This window comes from Thamnophis elegans, chromosome Z (assembly GCF_009769535.1).
Source record: "Thamnophis elegans isolate rThaEle1 chromosome Z, rThaEle1.pri, whole genome shotgun sequence".
Taxonomy (NCBI): Eukaryota; Metazoa; Chordata; class Lepidosauria; order Squamata; family Colubridae; genus Thamnophis; species Thamnophis elegans.
In genome coordinates, this window is record NC_045558.1 from 43,559,263 (window position 1) to 43,583,319 (window position 24,057).

The window sequence follows — 24,057 nt, forward strand, 5'->3', positions numbered from 1 at the left end:
GTGCATTCCGTCAGCTGTTTGGGTTCTTGTAACTGAAAACTGGAAAGAACCAGTTTATACTTTGTCTTTTTTTAATCTAGTTTTTACCAGAAGCACTTGAAATACCAGCAGTCATGGTTGTTTTAATTAATTGCTGTCATTCAAGCCATACATACTTGGATGTCTTTCCAGGGCAGTCCAACTGAAGGTGCATACTAAGAATCCCCACAAATGGGAAAACCCAGAGCAGAGCTTTTTCCTCCCACGAATCATTTATCCTTGGAAATAGGTCTGAAGCTTTATTGTTAATGTTTAGAAAGTTTTGAAGTTCTAGTTGTTTAATAGATATTTAATAGATATTCAGGAGCTGATGGAGAATCTATGTGAGATGTTGCAGTGCTGGTTATTGCTATTGTTTATGCAGCTTTCACAGAGTGTCATAGGTTCTTTTAAACATTTGATAAGTTCAAGAAACAAAAGAGCCAATAACAATACAATTTCTGCACAAAACACACATCCACACTACATAAAACACACATACTCACATGCTAAATACTCATAATTTCTCCATTCATCCCTACTGCTGCTATTACTGTTCCTATTACTACTAGAATTCTGCTAGAGAAAAACATCTCTTTTTGGCTGCTTTACTTGCACATGTGCACGTGCACCCGCGCACGCGCACACACGCACACATGCACACACAGAGCTGTTTTAAAAAAGTAAGGAATTGAAGTATAAATTGGCAATTTGAGAATTAGTTTGAGAACTATTACAATACTAGATGTATGGTTTTCAATTGTTAGAATTCCTAAGCCAACATGGCCCTTGTTAAATATTCTGAGAGTTGATGTTTGGAAATACTGGTTTAGATGATTGACAGAAGAATGTTCTTTTTCCAGAGAAGACAACTGAAATACTATTGCAGTAAGAACATTACAATCTTCCAAGAATTCAGTAGAATTTTTTTTCAATAGAATGCAATGTTCCAAGAGGATATTATGTGTATATTATGAGAAGCTACATAAAGAAAACTGCAAGGCTACAGAATTCAAAATCCCTAATTTTGTTTGATATATGGCACAAAATGGTTTTCAAACTATACAGTTGATGTCTTTACTTCGTATTGTCCTGCATCTAATACTAACATAGGTGAAGAGAGGACAAAAAGTGCCCATTCAGCAATGGAGCCATTAAAACAAAGCTCTGATTATATTCTGCCTACAGATGATTTTTACAGCATCCTTATGATCATATGATCAAAATTCAGATGCTTGGCAACTATTTCATACTTAAGACCATTGCTGTGCCCCAAGATCATATGATCACCTTTTGTGACCTTCTCACAAGCAAAGTCAATGGAGAAGCCATATACATTAAACTGTGTTACTAATTTAACAACTGCAGTGATTCACTTAACAAATGTAGCAAGGAAAGTCATATGAGGGGGCAAAACTCACTTAACATGTCTCACTTAACAACAGAAATTTTGGGCTCAATTGTGCTCCTAAGTCAAAGACTACCTGTACTTCCTTTGTGAATAGCCAAACCCTTAGAAAATCGAATTCAAGGTACTGACAAATGTGTCCAGTTAGTTGCCCAAATTACAGTATATGTGCTGCTGCTTGCACTCTCCCGCTCCCCCAGGATCCACTTTTCTTTTTTGGATCAACCTACTGTTATTCCACTGGCTGCAATGGTCTGATATCATGGGCTGAGATACAGTGACTGGCTCAAAGTTACCTAGCTGGCTTTCTTGTCTAAAGCAGAAGTAAAACTCACAGTTTTCTGGTTTCAATCCTGGTGCCTTAACCACTAAATCAAATTGGCTCTCAAATTTCTTATACTCTGTCTGCTACCTGATACTTTTTTTCCCTGTTCCTGTTGGACAAATGTTGCACAGTGTACCTGAAAGTGTTCCTGTTTTTCAATCCATTCCTTTTTCATTGTCCCTTCAAACCATCAATAATGTGCTTTCTTTATTCACTTCCTTCAAAGTAACAAAACACTTTGTCAATATTCAGCTGCAGAATAACTTGAGAAATTTAAGTACTTTTGAATATTTAACTTCATAGCAGTAAAAGGAAACTACTAAGTGGAAAGTTTGCAGTCAATCTTACAATTTTTGCAAAGTTCCTTATCTAGTTAACAGAAAAACTCAAAACTGTAATATAAAATAAGAAAACTTACCGGCTCCTTATTTGGTTCCTTATTTGGTTCTTAGTTAATCAGTTAATTTCACTGATCTGAGACAAACAGAACATTCCAAAATTTATTGTGGAAATACTGCTTATATAAGTTTACAGAAGTATCCTAGGTATTATCAGCTGATAAGTAGATGTCAAATGATTAATGACATAATTATTTCATTAGTAATTTTGGTTTCTTTTAAATACATTGTATTTCCAATCCCTAACGTTGGATTCACTTACCACTGTCAAAATATCATTTAATCAACCCCATTTGGAATACTATGTCCAGTTCTGGAGATGACATTTAGAAAATATATAATTGATCAGATTGAGTCAACAAAAGAAATGATGCAAGATCTGACGGACTTGTGCAACCTAGAGGATTGAAACCTTTAAATATATTAAGGGACTGAATAAGGTTTTAGTATTTTCAGTATTAAGCAAAAATCAAAACATAGGGCATTACATCAAGCTGACGAGGGAAGTTCAAAAGTAATGTTACGTAGTATTATTTCACAGAAAAAGTAATGGAACCTTGGAACCAATTTTCAGTGGAAGTAGTGGTTCAGTCATCAGTAATTGAGTTTAAACTAACTTTATCAAACTGATTTTTTTTTAAAAAAATTAAAAATCAAAGGGAAAACTTGATGGACTACTATGATTTTTTCTGCCATAAGAATCTGAATGTGGGGATGGCAACTGCCATGCATTATGACAGTTGCAAGGTCCCAGAGCCATTTATGATTGTGGGGTGGCTAGGGTTGATAAACAAAGTCAATGACAGAATCAGGATTCACTGAATAGCTATATGATTGTGGTCATAAGTCAAAGACCATATATAGGCCTTCTGCTCTTTATTCTAAAGGAGAAGCTTACAAATAGTGTAAGGACTGCTTTCATTTGAAACATATTGGCTAGATTCTATATAACTGATTCGAGAGAGAACCTCGTAAGATATTTTGGAAGTAAATTTCTGTGACGTTTGGACAAATATTCGGAACTTATTCACTCTAATTTGTTTCATATCAGGAAATTTGTATAGAATTTATTTGACCAGGTATAAGATAAAACAAGAACTACATTTATTGGGGGGGGGGGCTGCAAAACTATTTCAGTCATGCTGATGGGGCTAAAATTAAAAATTACAAATTTTGGAAACTAACTGTAGTATTGTTGAGATAGATACATGTGCAGTTTTTGAGACTAGCAGAAGAAGAAACATGTTGTATTTTTAAAATGTAATATAGAACAATTTTTAAAAAGCAAGCCAGGGTTTTTAAAAAATACCATAATTGAAAAACTTGTACATCATATGATGTTTCAGGATTTTCCATAACAGAACATTTTCATTATATGTTATTGCAAATTCACATTCATAAGTAATGCTATAAATCTTTTATCTGATAGGTGTCTTTAGAATTCATTTATCTTAAGCAATTTTGCTCGCAGGACAAATCTCATGATAATATTTGTTATTATTTCCACATAAATCCACAGTAGAGGCTTTCAGTTCTGTCTGCTTTGCCCAAAGTTGCTTATACAATATGTTCAGAGGTCAAAAGAGTGGTTGATGGCTCAGAACAGAAGTGCTATTTATATCTAGGTCTGTGATTTCTGGGAAACATTTCTGAAAAACTATCATCCTCTTCATCTGGTCATAATCCAACAGGGCCTGGATCTTTGCATTTTCAATGCACATCCAGGTTTGGTTTTGGCAATGAAGAACTTGAAAGGAGTGTGGCTATGTAACAAGACTGCTCATTTAGGGCTTTTCTTCAAGAAGGCTTAACCCTCACATTACTGAATCCTTAAATGACAAAGTATTATGGCCAAGTTCGGTTTCGCCAAGAAATTATTTTTAAAAGGATTTTGGAGAATAAACCAAAGCTCAATGTTTCAAATGCCAAATTAACCCACAAGAATGGCCTATTGCCGCATTTTCATGAATGGATAACTTCTGTTTTACCAACCAATGTTTGCATCCAGTTTCTGATCTCTAAAGCTGTACTCCGTAGCAATAGAACAAATTAAAATTATAATATGCATTTTAAATTGACTGACGTTGATTAAGAGAGTTTTCAAAGGCTGCCTTAAGTACAGACTTTTGGAAGAATTATATTGCTTGAAGAAGAGAAATGAAAATCCGTTTGTGACTATGAAATAGTTGGAGAAATTTCACAAATTACTCTGGTGCCTTTTGGTCTCTGGGGACATACGGATTGGATCATCCAGATTAATAATTTTACAGATTTTTTTATTAATATGAAGTCATAGAATGGTTTGGAACCACATTTTGAACAATTTCAAAATATTACTGCAATCTGTGTTCATGTCTATAAAAATCTTTTGGATTCCCCCCCCCCCCCTCATATTGGAGATCAAAAATTACTAATATCGGAAGTAGCATGCAAGATTAATGAAGTGGTAATATTTTAAACTATTTTAAAATCATTGCCTGGTCTTATTCAAATACCAAACTTCATCTGTCCTGGATTATTACATTCCTTGCTTACCTTGCTATCTCAACTTTTGTCATATAGTGCTAATCCTTTACATTTGCTTAATGTGACAAACATTTCCCTTCAGTTGTAGACTAAATTGTAACTAGACTGTTACCAACTGAATAGTGCAAGTGTTTGAGCTGTTTTTGCTAACAGACTACATCCCAAAGAAAACTTATTTCAGTTACTATCTGTAAAGTAATTTCTTCTCAAGATAATGTATTATAGAAATATTCTACCTTTTTAGAATATTTCACTGGCTTATAACAAAAGAAAATATACTGATGACATTATATTACACATTATCATGGAAATGTTGGTTAAATTTAAGCCTACAGATATCTCCCTAATTTAAATATCCATTTGAAAATGAAAATAATATTAGTGACAACTGTCAGCTGCATAAATTGTGTAGCAATAAAATTAACATACATTTAAAGGAATATATGAACTGAAACAGAACAACGGCTTATGAATTGAAGCTAGAAATAGGAAAAATCAGCAAATAGAAAGAGAGAGAAACAAAATAGTGGCAGAAGCACAAGCAGGTGAAGTAAGAAGAATTATATCACAGTGAATTTTCACAAGAAACAGCTGATTGATGACAACAGTGCTGAGATAAATTGAAGAGGATGAAAGGGAAAGTGGGAGAGTAAGAGATGAAAGGAAAAATAGAAAAAGTTTATTATGAAGAGCAAAGAGATTACTTATGTACATCCAGTGCTTTTTCAAGGATAGCTTTTGTTGTAATTGCTTTTGCAAACTAAGCACACTATGATAAGGTGGATAATACACATGGTAATGACTATCACAACTAAGATGCTGTGAGCAAACACTATTGAAGTTGATTACTGAGCCCCAGATGTCTGATTGTAATTGTTGTGTGGGGCTGCAATAGTTCATCGTTCTCATCATCATCATTATTTCTACTGAAAGTAATTTCTCTTAAATTACAGATAGCAGGGTCCACTGGTCCTCGTTGCAAGCTCTGCCCCTCTAGGCACAAGTGTGACATTGCACTGCACATGGAAAAGAACTCCAGGTTACATTGCAATGCCACAACTCTGCTTTATCACTCTCCTTGCCTTTAATAATTCAATAATACTGAATTGTGTGTGTTTAGCTTATTCTGATTTATAATTCTATAATATTTGTAAGCATGGATTCCCTTTCACATACTACTTTTGACTACAGGGCTAACTATAAACTATATCATTTATACTACTTGGCTTCTGTAACTCATTGGTATCTTTTTACTCATACTATACCTTGATTTACTTACTAGGATATAGATCAGGAAGGAGGCATGCTTTAAGGTGCATTTGCTAGCTGGGGTTATGTAGAAATTTTCTATATGGCCAAATAGTTCCCAATTAGATTGGGAATGATTGCTTTCAGGAATTTTTAAAAAAATTAAAAGGTTAGACCCCTCTATTAAATTTTGAAAAAGAGAAGATGATATGAGGACAGAAACATAGATCAATAGTTCTGCGGACTGCTCAGCTACCCAAAGTTTTTGTATGGTAATGATGGCTCTGGGAAATTGAAGCAATCCTTATATGGTAAAATTGGAAGGAACCAATTGTCTGTAATGACTTTGTTGCCTGTTACTTTTGCAGATGAATGTTGACCTTCAGAATTATTAAATATTGATTAATTAATTATATATGATTAAAGCTGTTAACAATTAGGAAGCCTCTTTGATGTATGAACATCCTGACACTTGTTGCTGCCTCATGGCGAAGACCTATGCATTACCATCAAATAAAAGCAAATCTTTATTATTGTCATAGACCAGCATAAGGATGATGGGGTATAGTGTTTTAAATAGAATAAAGGATGCATCAAAAGAAACAATAAAAAACAAAAAATATGAAAAGCTGGAAGACATAAAGTAAAGTATATTTTAAAAGCAAGAATCTAAAAGAAGAGATAGGACCATTATCATAGATGGGTGCAGTGATAAAAAAAGATTCACATGTGAAATATTATATCAAGTTGCAGAGCATTCTAATATGGTGAACTAGCTGCTCATTAAATCTAGTTTGTAGCACAGATTATCATCCAACAAATTTTGGGTGTTGTTGCAGAGTAGCTGGCAACATTGTTTATTGCAGTAAGGTCAGTGTCTAAATGCATACGCATTACTACAGATTCCCAAGATAATTTTTTTAAATAGAAAATATTTCAGTGATCAAACTTTTTAATCCTAACAAAAATGGGCTATTTTCACAAGACAATTTTAGACAAGAAAAGAATGCTTACGAGCAAGGGGAAGTTAAGAATAAGAGTAGGGGTGGGGGGTTACCAACAAAAAGCATGCCAAAAATGCAGTTGAGAACTGATATTTAGGTTAACATTTTGGAAGTAGTATGAGTTGCATATTTACAAGATAAATGCAACACTATGTTTTACATAATCATAGTAATTAAATTTTATTAGTCATTTAATTATATCCTGCAACATATATTCAATAAATATTGCAAACAACAATATAAAATTAGGTATAATTTTTTCATAAGCACCCAGATCATTACTCTGCTTAATCAATGTATACATTCTTCCACACACAGGGACATCAGGTTAGTCCTCAGCATTGATTGTCACTTCAAGCAGCCAGAGAAACTTTTACAATTTACCATGTAATTCTAGAATCTTAGTGCAATGAAATAGCCAGCCAAAAAAAAAACCCACCAAATCATCTACTGAACCAGGGATTTTGCAAATTATAGGATACATCAAAGTAATATGAAAATCCTCTAAAAAGAGCAATATTGCAGGATCCAAATTAGCTTTTTGATTATACCCTGTCCACAAGGGCAATCTCTTTCATAATAGGGGATATTTTGTCTTTGAAAACTGCTGATAGAAGAATATTTTTAAAATGCCAAAATAAACATTATATAATATTTCATTATAAAGAAATATTCCTATTCCCTATTCCACTGGGCCCCACCCCACTCCCTGCTTCCCATCCACCCCTCTCCTTCCATCTCATTTCGCTTCACTTACCTTTTCTATCACTTTTGGGAATGGGAACCAGTTAATCTGCCACATGACCTTCCTATATGGAGGCCATGTTATGCTGTGAAGTGGGCACTATTTTGGAAGGGACTGCAGTTAATCTTTAATCCCACAATTCTCTCATCTTGTCTTATTGAATATTTTTTCAATATTTCAAGAATTAAAATAAACAGGAAATAAGAAAACAGGCATCCCTATGTTGTCTGTTTTTGTATTTCTCAAGGCTTTATTAGATCTCCATTGACAGTTATTTCATTTCTGATGAAATACAAATCACTTATCCATTTAATTTAAATGTGTCCAAAATTCATATCTTCCAAAACTTTTAACAGTAAGGTTCAATTCTTCTTTTGTTTACTTTTTATTTTGTTTCTCCAAGTATTCTGAAAAGTCCAACATATAATAATACAACAGCAGAATTGAAAGGGACCTTGGAGATCTTCTAAGGCAGGAAAGCCTATACCATTTCAGACAGATGGCTATCCAACATCTTCTTAATGACTTCCAGTGTTGGGACTTTCACAACTCCTGGACGCAACCTGTTCCACTAATGGATTGTTCTAACTATCAGGAAATTTCCTCAGTTCTAAATTGCTTCTCTCCTTGATTAGTTTCCACCCATTGCTTCTTGTTCTACCTTCAGGTGCTTTACAGAATAGCTTGACTCCCTCTTCTTTGTGGCAACACCAATATTGGAACACTGCTATCATGTCTCCCCTAGTCCTTCTTTTCATTAAACTAGACATACCCAGTTCCTGCAACTGTCCTTCATATGTTTTAGCCTCCAGCCCCCTAATCATCTTTGTTGCTTTTCTCTGCACTCTTTCTAGACTCTCCACATCATGTTTGTGGATGACTCTGAGTCTGCTTAGTGCTAACTGCAGGGGGAGGCAAGAGAACTGTGGGTTAAGCAAGGGTTAAAAGGCAAAAAATTCCTTATGCAAAGGAGGCACGTGGTTCTCTGCCTCCTTATCTGGCAGCAGCAAATCGTGCCTGTTGCCTTTTTATTTAATTTTTTACATTTTCATCATGGCGGGCAGACAAGAGGAGAGTTGAAATCCACAGCTGGAAAAGGTATGTGGATCGGACGGAGGGAGGGGGGGAATTCAAAATTATTGTAATTTAATTTGTAATTTTTTATTGTGAGGAATTTGTGTATGTGCGTGCGTGCGCGTGAGTGTTTGTTTCTTCACAGCGGTGGGGTCAGAGGAGGCGTGAAATGAGGCGGCGGAGCGCGGCAGCAGCAGGGACGTTCTCCCCGCTGTGTCCGACAGGCCAGGCATCTCACGTTTATGTCCACCATAAACACGAGACGCCTGGCCTGTCGGACATAGCGGTGGGGTCGGAGGAGGCGGGGGGTGAAGCGGCAGAGTGTGGCAAAGGCAGGGATGTTCTCGCCGCTGTGTTCGACAGGCGTCTCACATTTATGTCTGCCATAAACGCGAGACGCCTGGCCTGTCGGACACAGCAGCGGGGACGTTGCTTCTTGCCGCTGCCACGCTCTTGTCTCACCAACCATAATCCTCACCGCACGTCACTGAGATAGATAGAAATAGATAGATAGATAGATAGATAGATAGATAGATAGATAGATAGATAGAAGATAGATAGATAGATAGATAGATAGATAGATAGATAGATAGATAGATAGATAGATTCCATTCTCTCCTCTTTGTCTAATTGGTCAGGTGTAGAAATTCAGTGTTACAATTGCAAGAAAACACAAGGCAAGGTCTGAGATGCTGTTACCACAGGCTACCACATCGAAATTCTTTTTAAGAATCCGATCTCTTTCCTAATTTGAAATGCTGAGAGGTATATTGTGGATGTCCAAGTGCATCATGTGACTTTCTCATAATGCCAATCCTTTGAAAACTTGAATTTGAAGAGTATTATTATATTATTTTTGCATATCATGTTGCATGTCAGATAAAATTATGAATAGTGTATTTAAATATACAGAAATGTGTATTTGCCGGAATGTGATCAAGGTTTTAGTTCTGCTGCAACCAGTTTTGGAATATGTTTTCACTCTAGTCCAGTGAGAAGATGAAGAGAATGAGAGAGGTACACCAATGTTTAACAGAGCAGCTGCCCCTGTTACTAAGCAACTATCCTTTGTATCCCACAAGACAGATATCAGGACATCTGAGGCTTTCTCTCTCACACCTCTGTGAATGAAAAGGGATAGACACAATTGCCTTTGCAGTCCTCTTGAAGTCAGTATACACTCTTCTGTTTTGCACAAACATCATTTAGCTGTAGCCCGCTCCCTGAACATCATGCCTTGAGCACCCGAAGGAAAGGTGTTTTAAAATAAGTGCACAAATATTGTTGCTAAGCAAACTACATGGATGTGTTCATGAAGTTACTGTGATTTGGGCCAAAATCAAAACTGAATTCTTAATAAAAGACATTATTATGATACAATAATACAACTAAAAGAAAAAGGCTGTTTTGAATAGATGTTATGATGCTTATCACAAATTACGGAGACATGTAGGTTAACTTTATGTCTTAATGAAACTAGGAGAAATACTCCTACTGCATTTTTCTCCTAAAATTATTTCATTAAAGTAAGGATTCTAATAAGATGTTTTATGTATAATCCTGTATTTGGAGCAGAGTAACTGCAGTATTGCATAATGATGTATTGTACATTATATAATGGGATTTTATAATTTAAGTGATATAATACAAATTCCAATTGACCTCTCTCTCTCAGAGTTTTGTGTTGGTGCTGTTGACCTATTTAAATTATTCCAGCAATGTCACAAAAATTGTATGTGTCCAGAGCATATAAGGAAACAGGTATATTGCAAAGTGTCAGCATTGCTTGTGAGATAATTTTTAGCAGTATGCGTTGTGCACTCAAAAGAAAAATCAAATATAATAAGGCAAATGTTACAAGCTAACATTTCCTTTTTTAAATATCCATTTAACATAAATAAGGACTGATATTATGTAACTTAAAGACACATAATTTCATTTTTCATCAACTTAAGGAAGAAAATGCACAGATAAGATGTTTAAAATTGATCAAATGGTGGATATCAAACAGCCTTGCCTAATGCAATGTACTGTGTAATCACAAGCAAATCTTCTCTGGGGGGAAAATCACTGAATTCAATTATGCTATTAATCCGAGGCAAATGAGTATAGGATTTCTGCCATATTGTTCAGGTAAGCAGTGTTTTTCAACCTTGGGAATTTTAAGATGTGTGGACTTAAGTTCCCATATTTGTCCAATAAATATGCTGGAACAAGGCTACGAGGAGGTGAAGTCCATCTTAAGATGCTATGGTTAAGAAACACAGAGCCAAAGGTTGAACTACAATAGCACAAGTTTTTTTTTAAAGAACATTGATCTGAATCTAGTATCTACTAGTTGTTGGCCCATGAGGGTAGGGCAGAAAAGCATGAAACCTTATCCCTGAGGAGGTCCAAACCTTTCTATTAGCCTACCTAAAAGTAGCTCTCAGCTGTCTTATCAGCTGGAAAATGGATTTATTTAGCAGCAGAGTGTTGTGAATATTTCAGCAGTGAGATCTGTAAAAATTGTTGAAAACAAAAAGAACAAAAAAGACAGAAATGTGATCCCTGAGCTAAAAAAATAATTTCAACAGCAAACTTTCAGGGTCCATGAAATTCTACAAATAGATCCATATAGATTAGGATAACATGGAACATTCTTTTCTGTGACTTTTGAAAAATAAGAATAGGCCAATAAGATTTGGATAAATTGCTCTAATATTTAAAGGTTTAATATTTTAAATTTAATATAATATAAATTTAATATTTATATTATCTAGAGAGCAATTGTATATACTTTTACATATTAATACTGCTTATAAACTATCAATCTAGTTGGCAAACCTATCAACATAATAATTATTTAAAATGCCAAGATTATTAGCCAAACCACAAAACAATAAACTATAATTAACAAATTATTTTATATACATTCTAATTTTCTAGTGGAATGTCTTGACTTGTTTCCAAAAGGAAGTGAGAGAAGACAAGAAGATTTAGCACAGAGTTTAGAGTTTCTTGAGAAACCCTAGGAGTTATGAGTTTAATTGAACTACAAAGTGATAAAATGGAATAGGTCAATAAACTTTAAAGCAGGGGTGAAATCTTCCTGGTCCAGTTTGGCTGAACGAGGAGGAATGATTGTCACTGGTTCTGCAACCTGGTAGTAAAAAAAAAAGCTTCCAGGATTGCATGGCTCAGCTGTGAGCTGCGAGATCATCGAAAGCTTTTTTCCCACTTTTTAAAGCATTTTTTTCCTGCTGATTCAGATGAATAGGCCAAAAAAAAAATGTTTTACAAAGGGGAGGAAAAGTTTCCGACAATCTTTCGGATCAGCTCTGAGCCATGCGATCGTCAGAACCTCCCCACCACCACCACTTTTTACAGCATTTTTTTCCTGCCTATTCACCTGAACTGCTTTAAAAAATGCTTTAAAAAGTGAAAAAAAGTTGGCCCCACCCACCCATTCACATTACCCCCATCACCACCAAGCCACAGAACTGGTACAAAAAAAAAAAAAGATTTCACCACTGCTTTAAAGTCTTGGAGAAATGCTAGGATTAATGCCATATAGACCTTAAGTATTAAGATTAATATCTTGAATTAGACCCTGAAATCTAATAGAAATTTGTAAAAATGTAGATCAGAATTGTTATTTAATGGGCAAGAGTTCTTTTGTAGTGATTAGCTAGGTATTTGCTTGCATTTGGCCAGATCAAATAGTTTTTAAGAAATTCCTTGAATTGCATTACATGCACATATTATGTCATATTAATGATCATCCTTTACATTAGTTTATATTGTCTACTTGACTTTTAAAATGCTAATCAAGGAGCATGCCTCCATAGAATCAGCTCTGATAATGTTCCATTTTCCAGATGTTGAAACTTAGAGTAGAGATGGAAATTGGCAGGTTTGGTGACCTAAGTTCTCTAAGAACAAAAAGAACAACTTTAATGGCCAGAAAAAGCCAAATGAGAAATGAAAACATTTTGAAGTCATAAAACATTTGAGGTATTTTCTTAAATGTCTTCTTAAGCTTAGTAGTTGTCAATTTTGGCAACTTTGAGATGTGTGAACTTCATTCTCGCTGGGGAATTCTGGTGATTGAAATCCATATGTCTTAAAATTGCCATGATGAGAAACACTGTCCCATTCTCTTATCCTCATTAACAATTTTGTACCACAGGCCCTTTCTTCTGTACTTCATCCTCCTGTATTTTCAAGCAACAATTCTTCCACTTGGAGCACATAAACGCTTATAGCTGCCAGTTTGCTTCTACGTATGGAGAGAGAGAGAGAGAGAGGGAGGAAGGGAGAGAGAGAGAGAGAGCGCAAGAGAGGGGGGGGGGCTTATCCTTGTCACAGTACATTGGCAATAAGAGGGAGGGAAGAAGTGCCAGAAGATAAGAGAATTGGGAATTCCTGCCAATGGGAAGACCACTTCCCTCTCCCCATGTTCAGGCCAAATTCACTTTGCAGAATTTCTTCTATAGCAAAGTTCAGGCAACTAATTATTGGTTCAGTTCCTCAATATTGCACAGGTAGTCCTTGACTTATTATAGTTCATTTAATGACTGTTTGAAGTTACAACAGCATTGAAAAAAGGGATATATGACCATTTTTCACACTTAACAATGATTATAGCATCCCCCCGGTCATGGGAACAAAATTCAGATGATTGGCAAGTGACTCCTATTTATGATGATTGCAGTGTCCTATGATCATGTGATCCCCTTTGTGACTTTCTGACAAGCAAAGTTAATTGGAGAAGACAGATTCATTTAAGAGCTGTGTTACTAATTTAACAACTGCAATGATTCACTTAACAATTGTGGCAAGAAAGGTTGTAAAATGGGGCAAATTTCACTTAGCAACTGTCTCACTTAGCAACAGAAATTTTAGGACAAAATTGTGGTCATAAGTCAAGGACTACCTGTAGAAGAATCTATGGATGGATATTTAGTTTCATTCGGGGAGGGGGCAGAAATCATTGAGAAGTTGGAATAGTGAAATGGATGCTGAGGAATATAGGATTGACTGGTTCAATACTGCAACATTTTGTTGTAGACAGCATTTGGTCTGTCTATAAATGTGTGTGTGTGTGTGTGTGTGGACACACACAGAGAGACACACACACAAAATATAGAAGGAATCTCAACTGTACCATAAAAATTGCATGGCTAGCTGAATTTTTATACTTCAATTAATCTTTTTTTTTTCTTCTGAGATTTTCTTTTTCTCCCTCTTTTACCCTTCCCTAAGCAATTTAATAGCCTGGACATTCTTTTAAATGTTATTTTAAAATCATGAAGAGAAAAACTGCAATTTATTTTATGTATTGCAAAAGTAGAGAATGCCAGAAATAATCTCCATTTAATGGGTTGGCAGCCATGGCTACTAATCTTTCAAGTGCTACTGGATTTTCCCTTGTACAGGATATGAAAAAGAGGAGGGTATTTCCCCCCCACAAGATTAAAGAATCACTGTGGTTTAAAGGCTTAATATGATGGTGTTTGTACTGGAAGAGCTCAGAGGTCTCCAGTTCTGAGCACAATTGGATGCAGCATTAGAGTTATTTATGAAAACAAAAAAAAGTGCTCCTGGGTAGATGTGATCTATCATTGGAGATGTGTTGTGGCATGAAACTGTAAAGCTGTCGGTATTTTTTCAGCGCCTGGCAGGATCCTCTGCTCTGGGAGGGCCAGAAGCGGGAGTCGTTCTGTATATGAATCCAGGCTATTGTTCTGTGCATACTTTTTTTTTTTTAAAGTATCACAAAGCAGACTGTTACTTATTCAGATGCAGGAGCTCCTTCCATCACGCAAGACAGCCCATTCAAGTCACATGCCAGAGGTCTCCTCAGAATGGGCTGTCGCAGCTGCTTCAAATTTGCTGTCTAACATAAGAAGCAGTTGGACCAAGCTGACAGCAGTCAGCTTCCCAGCCTCCGCAGAAGACAAGGAAAAGATCTGGGATTCAAACGCTATGTTTGCTGAGGAGCTGTGGCTTGACAATGAGAAAGCCCATGCTGTGGTTCACAAATCAAAGCAAGGACGGAAGCGCCAAGAACTCCTGGCCGTAGCCTTGGGGGTTAAGATGGGAGTGAAAGGGGCACTCTTGTGGCAACCGCTGAAACTCTTTGCCTATTCACAGATAACCTCCTTGGTCAGAAGAGCGGCACTGACTCAGAATGACAACCATTTCAACTATGAAAAAACACACAATTTTAAGGTAAGGACCTTTATGCTGTAAACCCTTTGTGAACTTATAGCTTACCTATCTTTTACTTAATCTGTCAGGTTTTGTTGCTTCCTGAGTGTTGGTGTCTCTGGGTGACTTCTTTTTGAGATGAAATAAGATTCATTTAATATAGATAAGAAATACTGGCTGGCTTAGAAATGCAAAGCTAGGGCTCCAAAAAAAGAAGGGGGGGTCTAATTGCAGTTGATCTTGCTGAAACAGAAATTTCTCCTCCTTGTGACTCACAGATCATAAGGCTTCATGTGAAACAAAGTCTCATTAAATTAGTAATAATTCAGTGCTGTATTTTCAAATATATCCTGATAGGATTCAACTCAAAATTGCAACTATATGCTTTGTAAGTACATTTGTCTGATTCATGATTTCTCATAGTTATGTGTGTTATAAAATTAATATCTAAATGATTCTGCCAGATTTTTACTTCTGCCTACGAAATGTAATCCTTACATTTACCGTTTATGTCAAATGAAAAGTACATGAAATTATGAGACACATAAAGAGTGGCCTGTGATTAGACTCCGTGTAACCAGAGCTGTTGCAATAAAGGAAAACTTCCTCACTCTGGGTTTACATTTAGAAAGAGTCATTTTCCCCTTCAGACAGTGTTTGGGATGACGTGCGTAAGTATGAAAGGTGACTCATTTTGTAGTACTTGGCTTCCAAGCATCTGGATCTGTGTCTGTAGTGGGAACAGCTGCATCCATTCCATAATGAGACATTGTCCAGTTATTGCAGTTAAAAGTATTTGAACTCTTGAGAATAAATAAAGAAAAACCCATAGTTATCATCAGGTTTGGAAACACATTCTGTAACGCCTCATTTATTGGCAATGAAGTTATGCTTGTGCTAATCACTGCCTTAAAAATAGCTCTGGAATTCTGAATGTATGGAACTCCTGTTTGAATATATGCATTTGATTTTGTATAAATATTGAGCAATAAATATGCAGACACCATCCAATTACTAATGTAATAGAGTAAAGAAAAACAAAAATCTATTGCCAGAGGATTTGTTAAATTGACAATTTATTCTTCAAGGGACAGATGGCAGCTATTATGGACCCTATCCAAGAACAAACACAATGTGTTCACAAACCATACTCTTTCTACATATATCTGAATGCATACCTGCATAGCAGATTACTGCATTTTTTAAAACAATTGCAGTAATTTGAATAAGTACACCCATATAAAGATTTGTGGAGATAGCAATATTTTATCTTGATTCAAACAGTATACAAAAGGTAGTGTAATTACACAAAACAAACCTATCAAGCCCATTACTTTGAAATCATTTAGTCAACAAAAAATTATCAGATATATCATTTTCTTCTCTGACAAGACCTTCAATGCATTTTTAAGTTATTTAGCAAATGGTTCATTTATAAAATGGTTCATTTTTGAAAGGATGGAAATATGTGTTTCATTGAACAGTGTTGAGCAACAATATTAAAGCATTGTCCTAGTACTTTTAAGTTGAAGGATTTAAAAGTATTGAAATAACATTTTAATTATCCGTGTCATTGTTTTTTCAAAGAGAGAAAAGGGAAATCCTTTTTAAATCCTCTTTTAAGCATTCTTAATTCTTATAAATTTCCTTTTAATAATCATTCATCATAAAAAAAAGATTTCACTTTAGTTGGAAAAATATTTTCTCAGGACATATTTTTCACATTGACCTATGCATTCTTTCTTCCATCTTTGAAATTCTTTTGTTTGGTCTCTGATTTAAAACTGGATATGTGCCCAGTTTTATTTATAAAGGTATTTAAAAATCTTTTATTTGTTCACTGTAGCTCTTTAGCATAGCCTTTTTCTTCATATTTAAAAAGTTTAAGTTTAAGCAGTAAATCATATAATTTCTTTTACAAACCTTAAATGGATAGCCTAAAAAAATCGATATATGTTTTTGCTAGTATAAGAAGTTTAAAAATCTGAAATGACCATATAGCTATTACCTAATAGAGCAAATGTCTATTTTAAGTCATATTATAGTAAATAAAACATTGTCAATGTACATGCTGTAAACTATTTTGAAAAAATTAAGACATTTTTCTGCAATGTAACATTTACTATTTATTCACCTTAAGTAATCTCATTATATATATGAGACCCAGTTTGATTTAATGATTAAAATACCAAGCTAAAAGCCAAGTGACCGTGACTTTTAGTCAGTGTGGTTTTCAGCCAGCTTGGGCAGGTTCGGGCAAACTGGTTATTAAATTGCTGGCTGGCACCGCCCCTTCCTGCCCAGACCTTTACAGGAGTCCCCACGTGCCCTGTTTTGGCTCTCAGGTAAGTCAGGCAGGCCTATGAGGCCCAAAACAGGGCATGGGGGTACAACCCCCTACATCCTACATTTGCTCCCTGGAGGCTGCAGGCAGGCCTACTAGGCAGAAAAGAGGGCACAGGGGGCAAGGATGCCCCCCCTGCCTATTTTTGCTCCCAGGAGGCTGCAGCAAAGGCTACTGGATCCAAAATGGGGCATGCAGGGGGAGATGTCACCCCATAGCCTGTTTTTGCTTCCAGGGAAGTGTAGGAGGCTGAGTGCTGCCTGTCACACCCCCTGGCCATGCCCACCATGGCCATGCCCACCCAGCCAGTCATTAGAGCAAAGAACAGGTTGTTAAATTATTTGAATCCCACCAACGTGTTTTAGTCCCACCTTAGGCATGAAAGGCACCACAGGCTCAGAGGGCTGTGGTTGTGGGGAAAAGAGGAAGAGGAAAGATTATTGTGTTTATTCACTGCCTTGAATTATAAAATATAATATGGTATATATGTAACATTAACATTAACATATCAAGACAAATTATATAGTAATTTGCCTTAATATAGCATTTATCCAAGGTGGTATTTAATTCATTTATTAAAAAAACATTTATATATACAACAGACATTAAAAGCAAAGAGTGGCAATTAAAATTGGTAACATTTTATTAAAAACGGATAGTGTTGTGACTACATACACAGGACCACTATTTTACAGTCTAGTCCTAACATTGAAAAAAAAAGAATTTGTGCCTTCATAAGAGAATTATAACGTATTCAGATATGAAGTTACATTTCAGCAATAATACTTAAGACTTATATACCATTTTATAGTCCTTTACAGTCCTCTCTAAGCAGTTTACAGAATCAGCCTGTTGCCCCCAAGTCACAATAAAAATAGAGATAGTATTTCCTCTAGTGTGATTTTTGTCTAGACTACCTGACAAAGATTACACAAAAATGGCCCCATGGACATCTCAGCTTGATTACAAATTGATGTTTGTAATCTACAAGTCATGTTAACTGCCCACAAATCTCACAATGATCTTCCATCAAAATACTGACCAGATCCTACATTGTTTTGCTTCTAGAATTTTGCATACAATATCAAATTACTTATTACCATGTTTCCCCCAAAAATCAGACCAAGATCTGTATTAAAAGCTGTAGGGTTTATTATGGGGGAAATACAATATTGAATGAGTCTTCTGAATAACGAACATAATTGGGGTTTATTTTTTGGGTAGGCCTTATATTACAGTTGGGTCTTATTTTCAGGGGGAAATGGTAGTATATTTCTCTTATTAGTCAAATAATATTCAACCTCAAAGTGACCAAGGCATGAATGATTGATTCAAAGTACTGTTAATTTGCCATACAACAAAAAGTAGTATTTCTGGAATTCTTGCAATGTCTATCTCATCTCCTGGCTTACTTCAAAGGGCTGATATCAGTCTTAAAAACTTGTCCCAAACCTTCACTGTCCCTTTTTTATGGGGAACAAGATTAAGGAGAAGCTGTTTGAGTTTTTTTCTCATATTCTCTACTTTCCTAGAATCAATAGCTATTTTTCCTCTCCTACCTTTTCTGAAGGTCTGAACTAAATTTCTCTACAGTCTATCTACAACCTACAAATTAGTTCAACTATTTTCATATACTCCTTAAATAGCTATTGTTTATTATTATTTCCTATTTTAGAAAATACTAAAAATGTTAGTCTATTAAAATCCTAATATATTTTAAAGAATCAATTGATTGAAATATGAGTTGCCATATAAAATATGAGTTCACATTTAAATTCTGCAACTACAAAAAGATTAAATAAATAGAACTATTGCCAAATTGAACTATAACAATAAATCAATCTTCAACAGATGTATTGGATTTCAACTCCTATAATCTTCAAGCCAGGAATATGAGCTGAAATACAATACATTTGATGGACAACAAGCTGGCAAGACTTTGTAAAATTATAGTACATCATTATGTGAAAAGAATCAGAACTTGCAAGGACTCCCCCAATTTTATTTTTAACAATCAATTTTCACTGATATGTTCAGTAAAATAATTTCTCATGCCTATACTTTACTAAAACAAATACTATCAAAACATGGATTATGAGATTGGCTTGATTTTTTTACGGTTTTCTTTTAATATGTGAAAAAATATGATTGTTGTGAGCTACCTAGAGTTGTTGAAAGTTGGGTGGCATACAAGATTAATTTATTGTCATAGTTTGTGGCATAATCAGCCAGAGGTTCAGACTGGATTTCATATTTTTGTTTGTCTCATGAGTCCTTTTCAAAGATCTGGAATAGGTAGATGTGGATAATACAATAATACAATATGAAGTTGGAAGGGACCTCGGAGGTCTTCTAGTCCAACCCTCTGCCTAGGCAGGAAGCCCTATACCATTTCAGGCAAATGGCTATCCAACATCTTCTTAAAGACTTCCAGTGTTGGAGCATTCACAACGTCTGGAGGCAATCTGTTCCACTGATTAATTGTTCTAACTGTCAGGAAATTTCTCCTCAGTTCTAAGTTACTTCTCTCCTTGATTAGTTTCCACCCATTGCTTCTTGTTCTACCTTCAGGTGCCTTGGAGAATAGTTTGACTCCCTCTTCTTTGTGGCAACCCCTGAGGTATTGGAACATTGCTATCATGTCTCCCCTAGTCTTTCTTTTCATTAAACTAGACATACCCAGTTCCTGCAACCGTTCTTCATATGTTTTAGTCTCCAGTCCCTTAATCATCTTTGTTGCTCTTCTCTGCACTCTTTCTAGAGTCTCCACATCTTTTCTACATCATGGTGACCAAAACTGAGTGCAGTATTCCAAGTGTGGCCTTACCCAAGGCATTATAAAGTGGTATTAACCCTTCACGTGATCTTGATTCTATTCCTGTTTATGCAGCCTAGAACTGTGTTGGCTTTTTTGGCAGTTGCTGCACACTGCTGGCTCATATTTAAATGGTTGTCCACTAGGATTCCAAGATTCCTCTCACAGTTACTACTATTGAGCAAGGTACCACCTATACTGTACCTGTGCATTTTGTTTTTCTTGCCTAAATGTAGAACCTTACTCTTTTCACCATTGAATTTCATTTTTTAGATAGTGCCCAATGTTCATGTTTGTCAAGATCCTTCTGTATCTTAAGCCTATCTTCTGGAGTGTTGGCTATTCCTGCCAGATTGGTGTCATCTGCAAAATTGATGAGTTCTCCATTTATTCCCTCATCTAAATCATTGATGAAGATTTTAAAGAGTACTGGGCTTAAAACAGAGCCTTGGGGTAATCCACTGCATACTTCCCTCCATGTAGATGCAGTTCCATTGAGGACTACATGTTGAGTGCGGTCATTCAGCCAGTTACAAATCCATCTGGTGGTGATGCTGTCCAACCCACATTCTTCTTTTTTATCTAGTAGTAGGTTATGTACCTTATCAAATGCCTTACTGAAGTCCAAGTAAACTATATCGACGGCATTCTTCTGGTCCACTAATTTTGTCACTTTGTCAAAGAATGCAATAAGATTAGTCTGGCAGGATCTGTTTTTGACAAACCCATGTTGGCTTTGGACTATTACTTTGTTTACTTCTAGGTGATCACTAATTCGTTGCTTGATTATCTTTTCCAGAATCTTTCCTGGTATTGAGGTCAGGCTGATAGGTCTATAGTTTCCTAGATCTATTTTTTTTCCTTTTTCAAAAATGGAACCATATCAACTCTTTTCCAGTTCTCTGGCAATTCCCTAGTGATCCAGGATCTCTGAAAGATATAGTTCAGTGGTTCTGAGATTGCATCTGCCAGTTCCTTCAGAACCCTGGGGTATAATCAGTCCGGTCCTGGTCATTTGAACTTGTCTAGGGTAGACAGGTGCTCACTTACCATTTCAATTTGTGAAATCTTCCCTATTTCAATTTGTGTTACTAATCTGATTTTTGTGGTGCTGTTTTTGATAGGTTGGACTGTCTTATCCCTTTGTGTAAAGACAGATGAAAAACATGAGTTAAATAGTTCTGCTTTCTCCATGTTGCTTATCACCTTGCCACTTTCTCCCAGCAATGGACCAATTGTTTTCTTAACCTATTTCTTGTTTTTAACATGTTGGAAGAAGCTTTTTTGTTATTTTTTACTTTTGTGGCAAGCCTTTCTTCATTATGAACCTTAGCTTTCCTACTTCATCTTTACAGGCTTGAGCTATTTGCTGATATTCTGCCTTAGTTATGTTTCTCTTTCCACTTTTTATACTTAACTTTTTTGTCTTTCAATTTGTCAGAGTTCTTTATGCAGCCAAGCTGGTTTCTTTTGGGAGCTGTTATTTTTCTTCTTCATTGGTATTGTGCTAGACTGAGCTTTTGTAATCTCATTTTTCAAAATTTCCCAAACTTCTTGAGTTGTTCCCTTGAGGATTCTCATCCATGGAATTCTTCCCAAGCTCTCTCTAAATTTATTGAAATTAGCTCTCTTAAAATCCAAGACTCTAGTTTGACTTTGTTCTACTACTTGTGTTTGCATAATGTTGAATTCCAATATTGCATGGTCACTTGCCCCCAGGGTTCCTATGGCTTCAACATCTTCTATCATTTCTTCTCTGTTAGTGAAAATTAAGTCTAATATGGCCGATCCCCTTGTTCCCTTCTCTACGTTTTGGGAAAGAAAGTTGTCTGCTAGGTTTATTAGGAACCTGTTGGATCTTTTACTTGGTGCAGAGTTTGTTTACCAGTTGATGTCAGGGTAGTTAAAATCCCCCGTTACTATTGTGGTGTGCTTCCTACATACCGTAGTTAGCTGACTAGCAAAAAGTTCATCTACTTCCTCTGCTTGGTTGGGTGGCCTGTAGTATCGACCTATGGCAATGTCATTTCCCCCACAACCTTTAATATTGACCCAAATGCATTCAAGATAGTTCTCATCATTGTTGTGCTCTATTTCTGTAGAGATGTAGTTATTTCTTATATATAGTCAACTCCACCTCCTCTTTTACTTGGTCTATTTTTTAAAAATAATTTAAATCCTTCTAGCTGTATGTTCCATTTGTAGGTTTCATCCCACCAAGTTTCTCTAATGGCAACAATATCATATTTGCCCTCATTTACTTGAATTTCTAATTCATCCTGTTTATTCCTTGACCCCTTCCAGTCCGGCTTCAGACCTGGTTACAGCACAGAAACCGCTTTGGTCGCATTGACCGATGATCTCTGGAGAGCCAGGGATGGAGGCCATGCGTCCATCCTGGTTCTCCTTGACCTCTCGGCGGCTTTCGATACCATCGACCATGGTATCCTTCTGCGACGACTGCGGGAGGTGGGGGTGGGAGGCACTGTTCTACAGTGGTTCTCCTCCTACCTCTCGGACAGGTCACAGTCGGTGTTGGTTGGGGGGCAGAGATTGTCCCCTAGGCCCCTAACATATGGGGTGCCTCAGGGTTCGGTCTTATCCCCCCTACTATTTAACATCTACATGAAACCGCTGGGAGAGATCATTCGGAGGTACGGGATAAAATACCATCAATACGCGGACGATACTCAGTTGTATCTGTCTGCCCCGTGCCAACTCAATGAAGCGGTGGACGTGATGAACCGGGGTCTTGAGGCCGTTAAGAACTGGATGAGGGCTAACAAACTGGTACTCAACCCGGACAAGACCGAGTGGCTGTTGTGTTTCCCTCCCAATAATTTGGCCAGTGTTCCATCGCTCAGGCTGGGGGGTCAAATTTTACACCCCTCAGATAGGGTTCGCAACTTGGGAGTCCTCCTGGATCCACAGCTGACTTTTGACCATCACCTGTCAGCTGTGACCAGGGGGGCATTTGCCCAGGTTCGCCTGGTGCGCCAGTTGCGACCCTACCTGAACCGGGAGGCTCTCACAACAGTCACTCGAGCCCTTGTGACCTCTAGGCTGGAATACTGCAATGTGCTCTACATGGGGCTGCCCTTGAAGAGCATCCGGCGACTGCAGCTAGTCCAGAACGCGGCCGCGCGAGTGATTGTGGGCGCACCGCGGTTCGCCCACATAACACCCATCCTCCGCGAGCTACGCTGGCTACCTGTTGATCTCCGGGTGCGCTTCAAGGTGCTACTTACCATCCATAAAGCCCTCCATGGTAGTGGATCTGAGTACTTGAGAGACCGCCTCCTGCCAATTACCTCCCTTCGACCTATTAGATCGCACAGATTAGGCCTCCTCCGAGTTCCATCCGCCAGTCAGTGCCGACTGGCGACTACGCGGAGGAGGGCCTTCTCTGTAGCAGCTCCGACCCTTTGGAACGATCTCCCTGTGGAGATTCGTACCCTCACCACCGTCCAGACCTTCCGCACAGCCCTTAAGATCTGGCTATCCCGTCAGGCCTGGGGATAAGGATTACGCCGCCCCACCCAAATGTTGAATGACTGTTGTGTTTTATTGTTATTATTTTGTTTATTCACGTATTATAGCAGTAGACTTATATACTGCTTCCTAGGGCTTTCAGCCCTCTCTAAGCGGTTTACAGAGAGTCAGCATATTGCCCCCAACAATCTGGGTCCTCATTTTACCCACCTCGGAAGGATGGAAGGCTGAGTCAACCCTGAGCCGGTGAGATTTGAACCGCTGAACTGCTGATCTAGCAGTAGCCTGCAGTGCTGCATTTAACCACTGCACCACCTCGGTATTGTGTTATATTGTTATATTGTGTTATATTGTCTTGCACTCCCCTTCCCATGAATTGTAAGCCGCCCTGAGTCCCCTCAGGGAAAAGGGCGGCCTATAAATAATAAACAATTCAATTCAATTCCTCATACTCTGCATTGGTGT

General features: G+C 37.0%; 1 protein-coding gene across 1 annotated transcript in view; it reads left to right on the plus strand.

Moving 5' to 3' along the window:
• Positions 1-24,057, plus strand: part of CHN2 (chimerin 2) — a 98,199-nt gene that overhangs the window by 40,456 nt on the left and 33,686 nt on the right. The window contains exon 5 of the mRNA XM_032237338.1: positions 14,885-14,962. Within this exon, the coding sequence (XP_032093229.1) occupies positions 14,885-14,962 (78 nt within the window). The remainder of the gene's footprint in view (positions 1-14,884; positions 14,963-24,057) is intronic.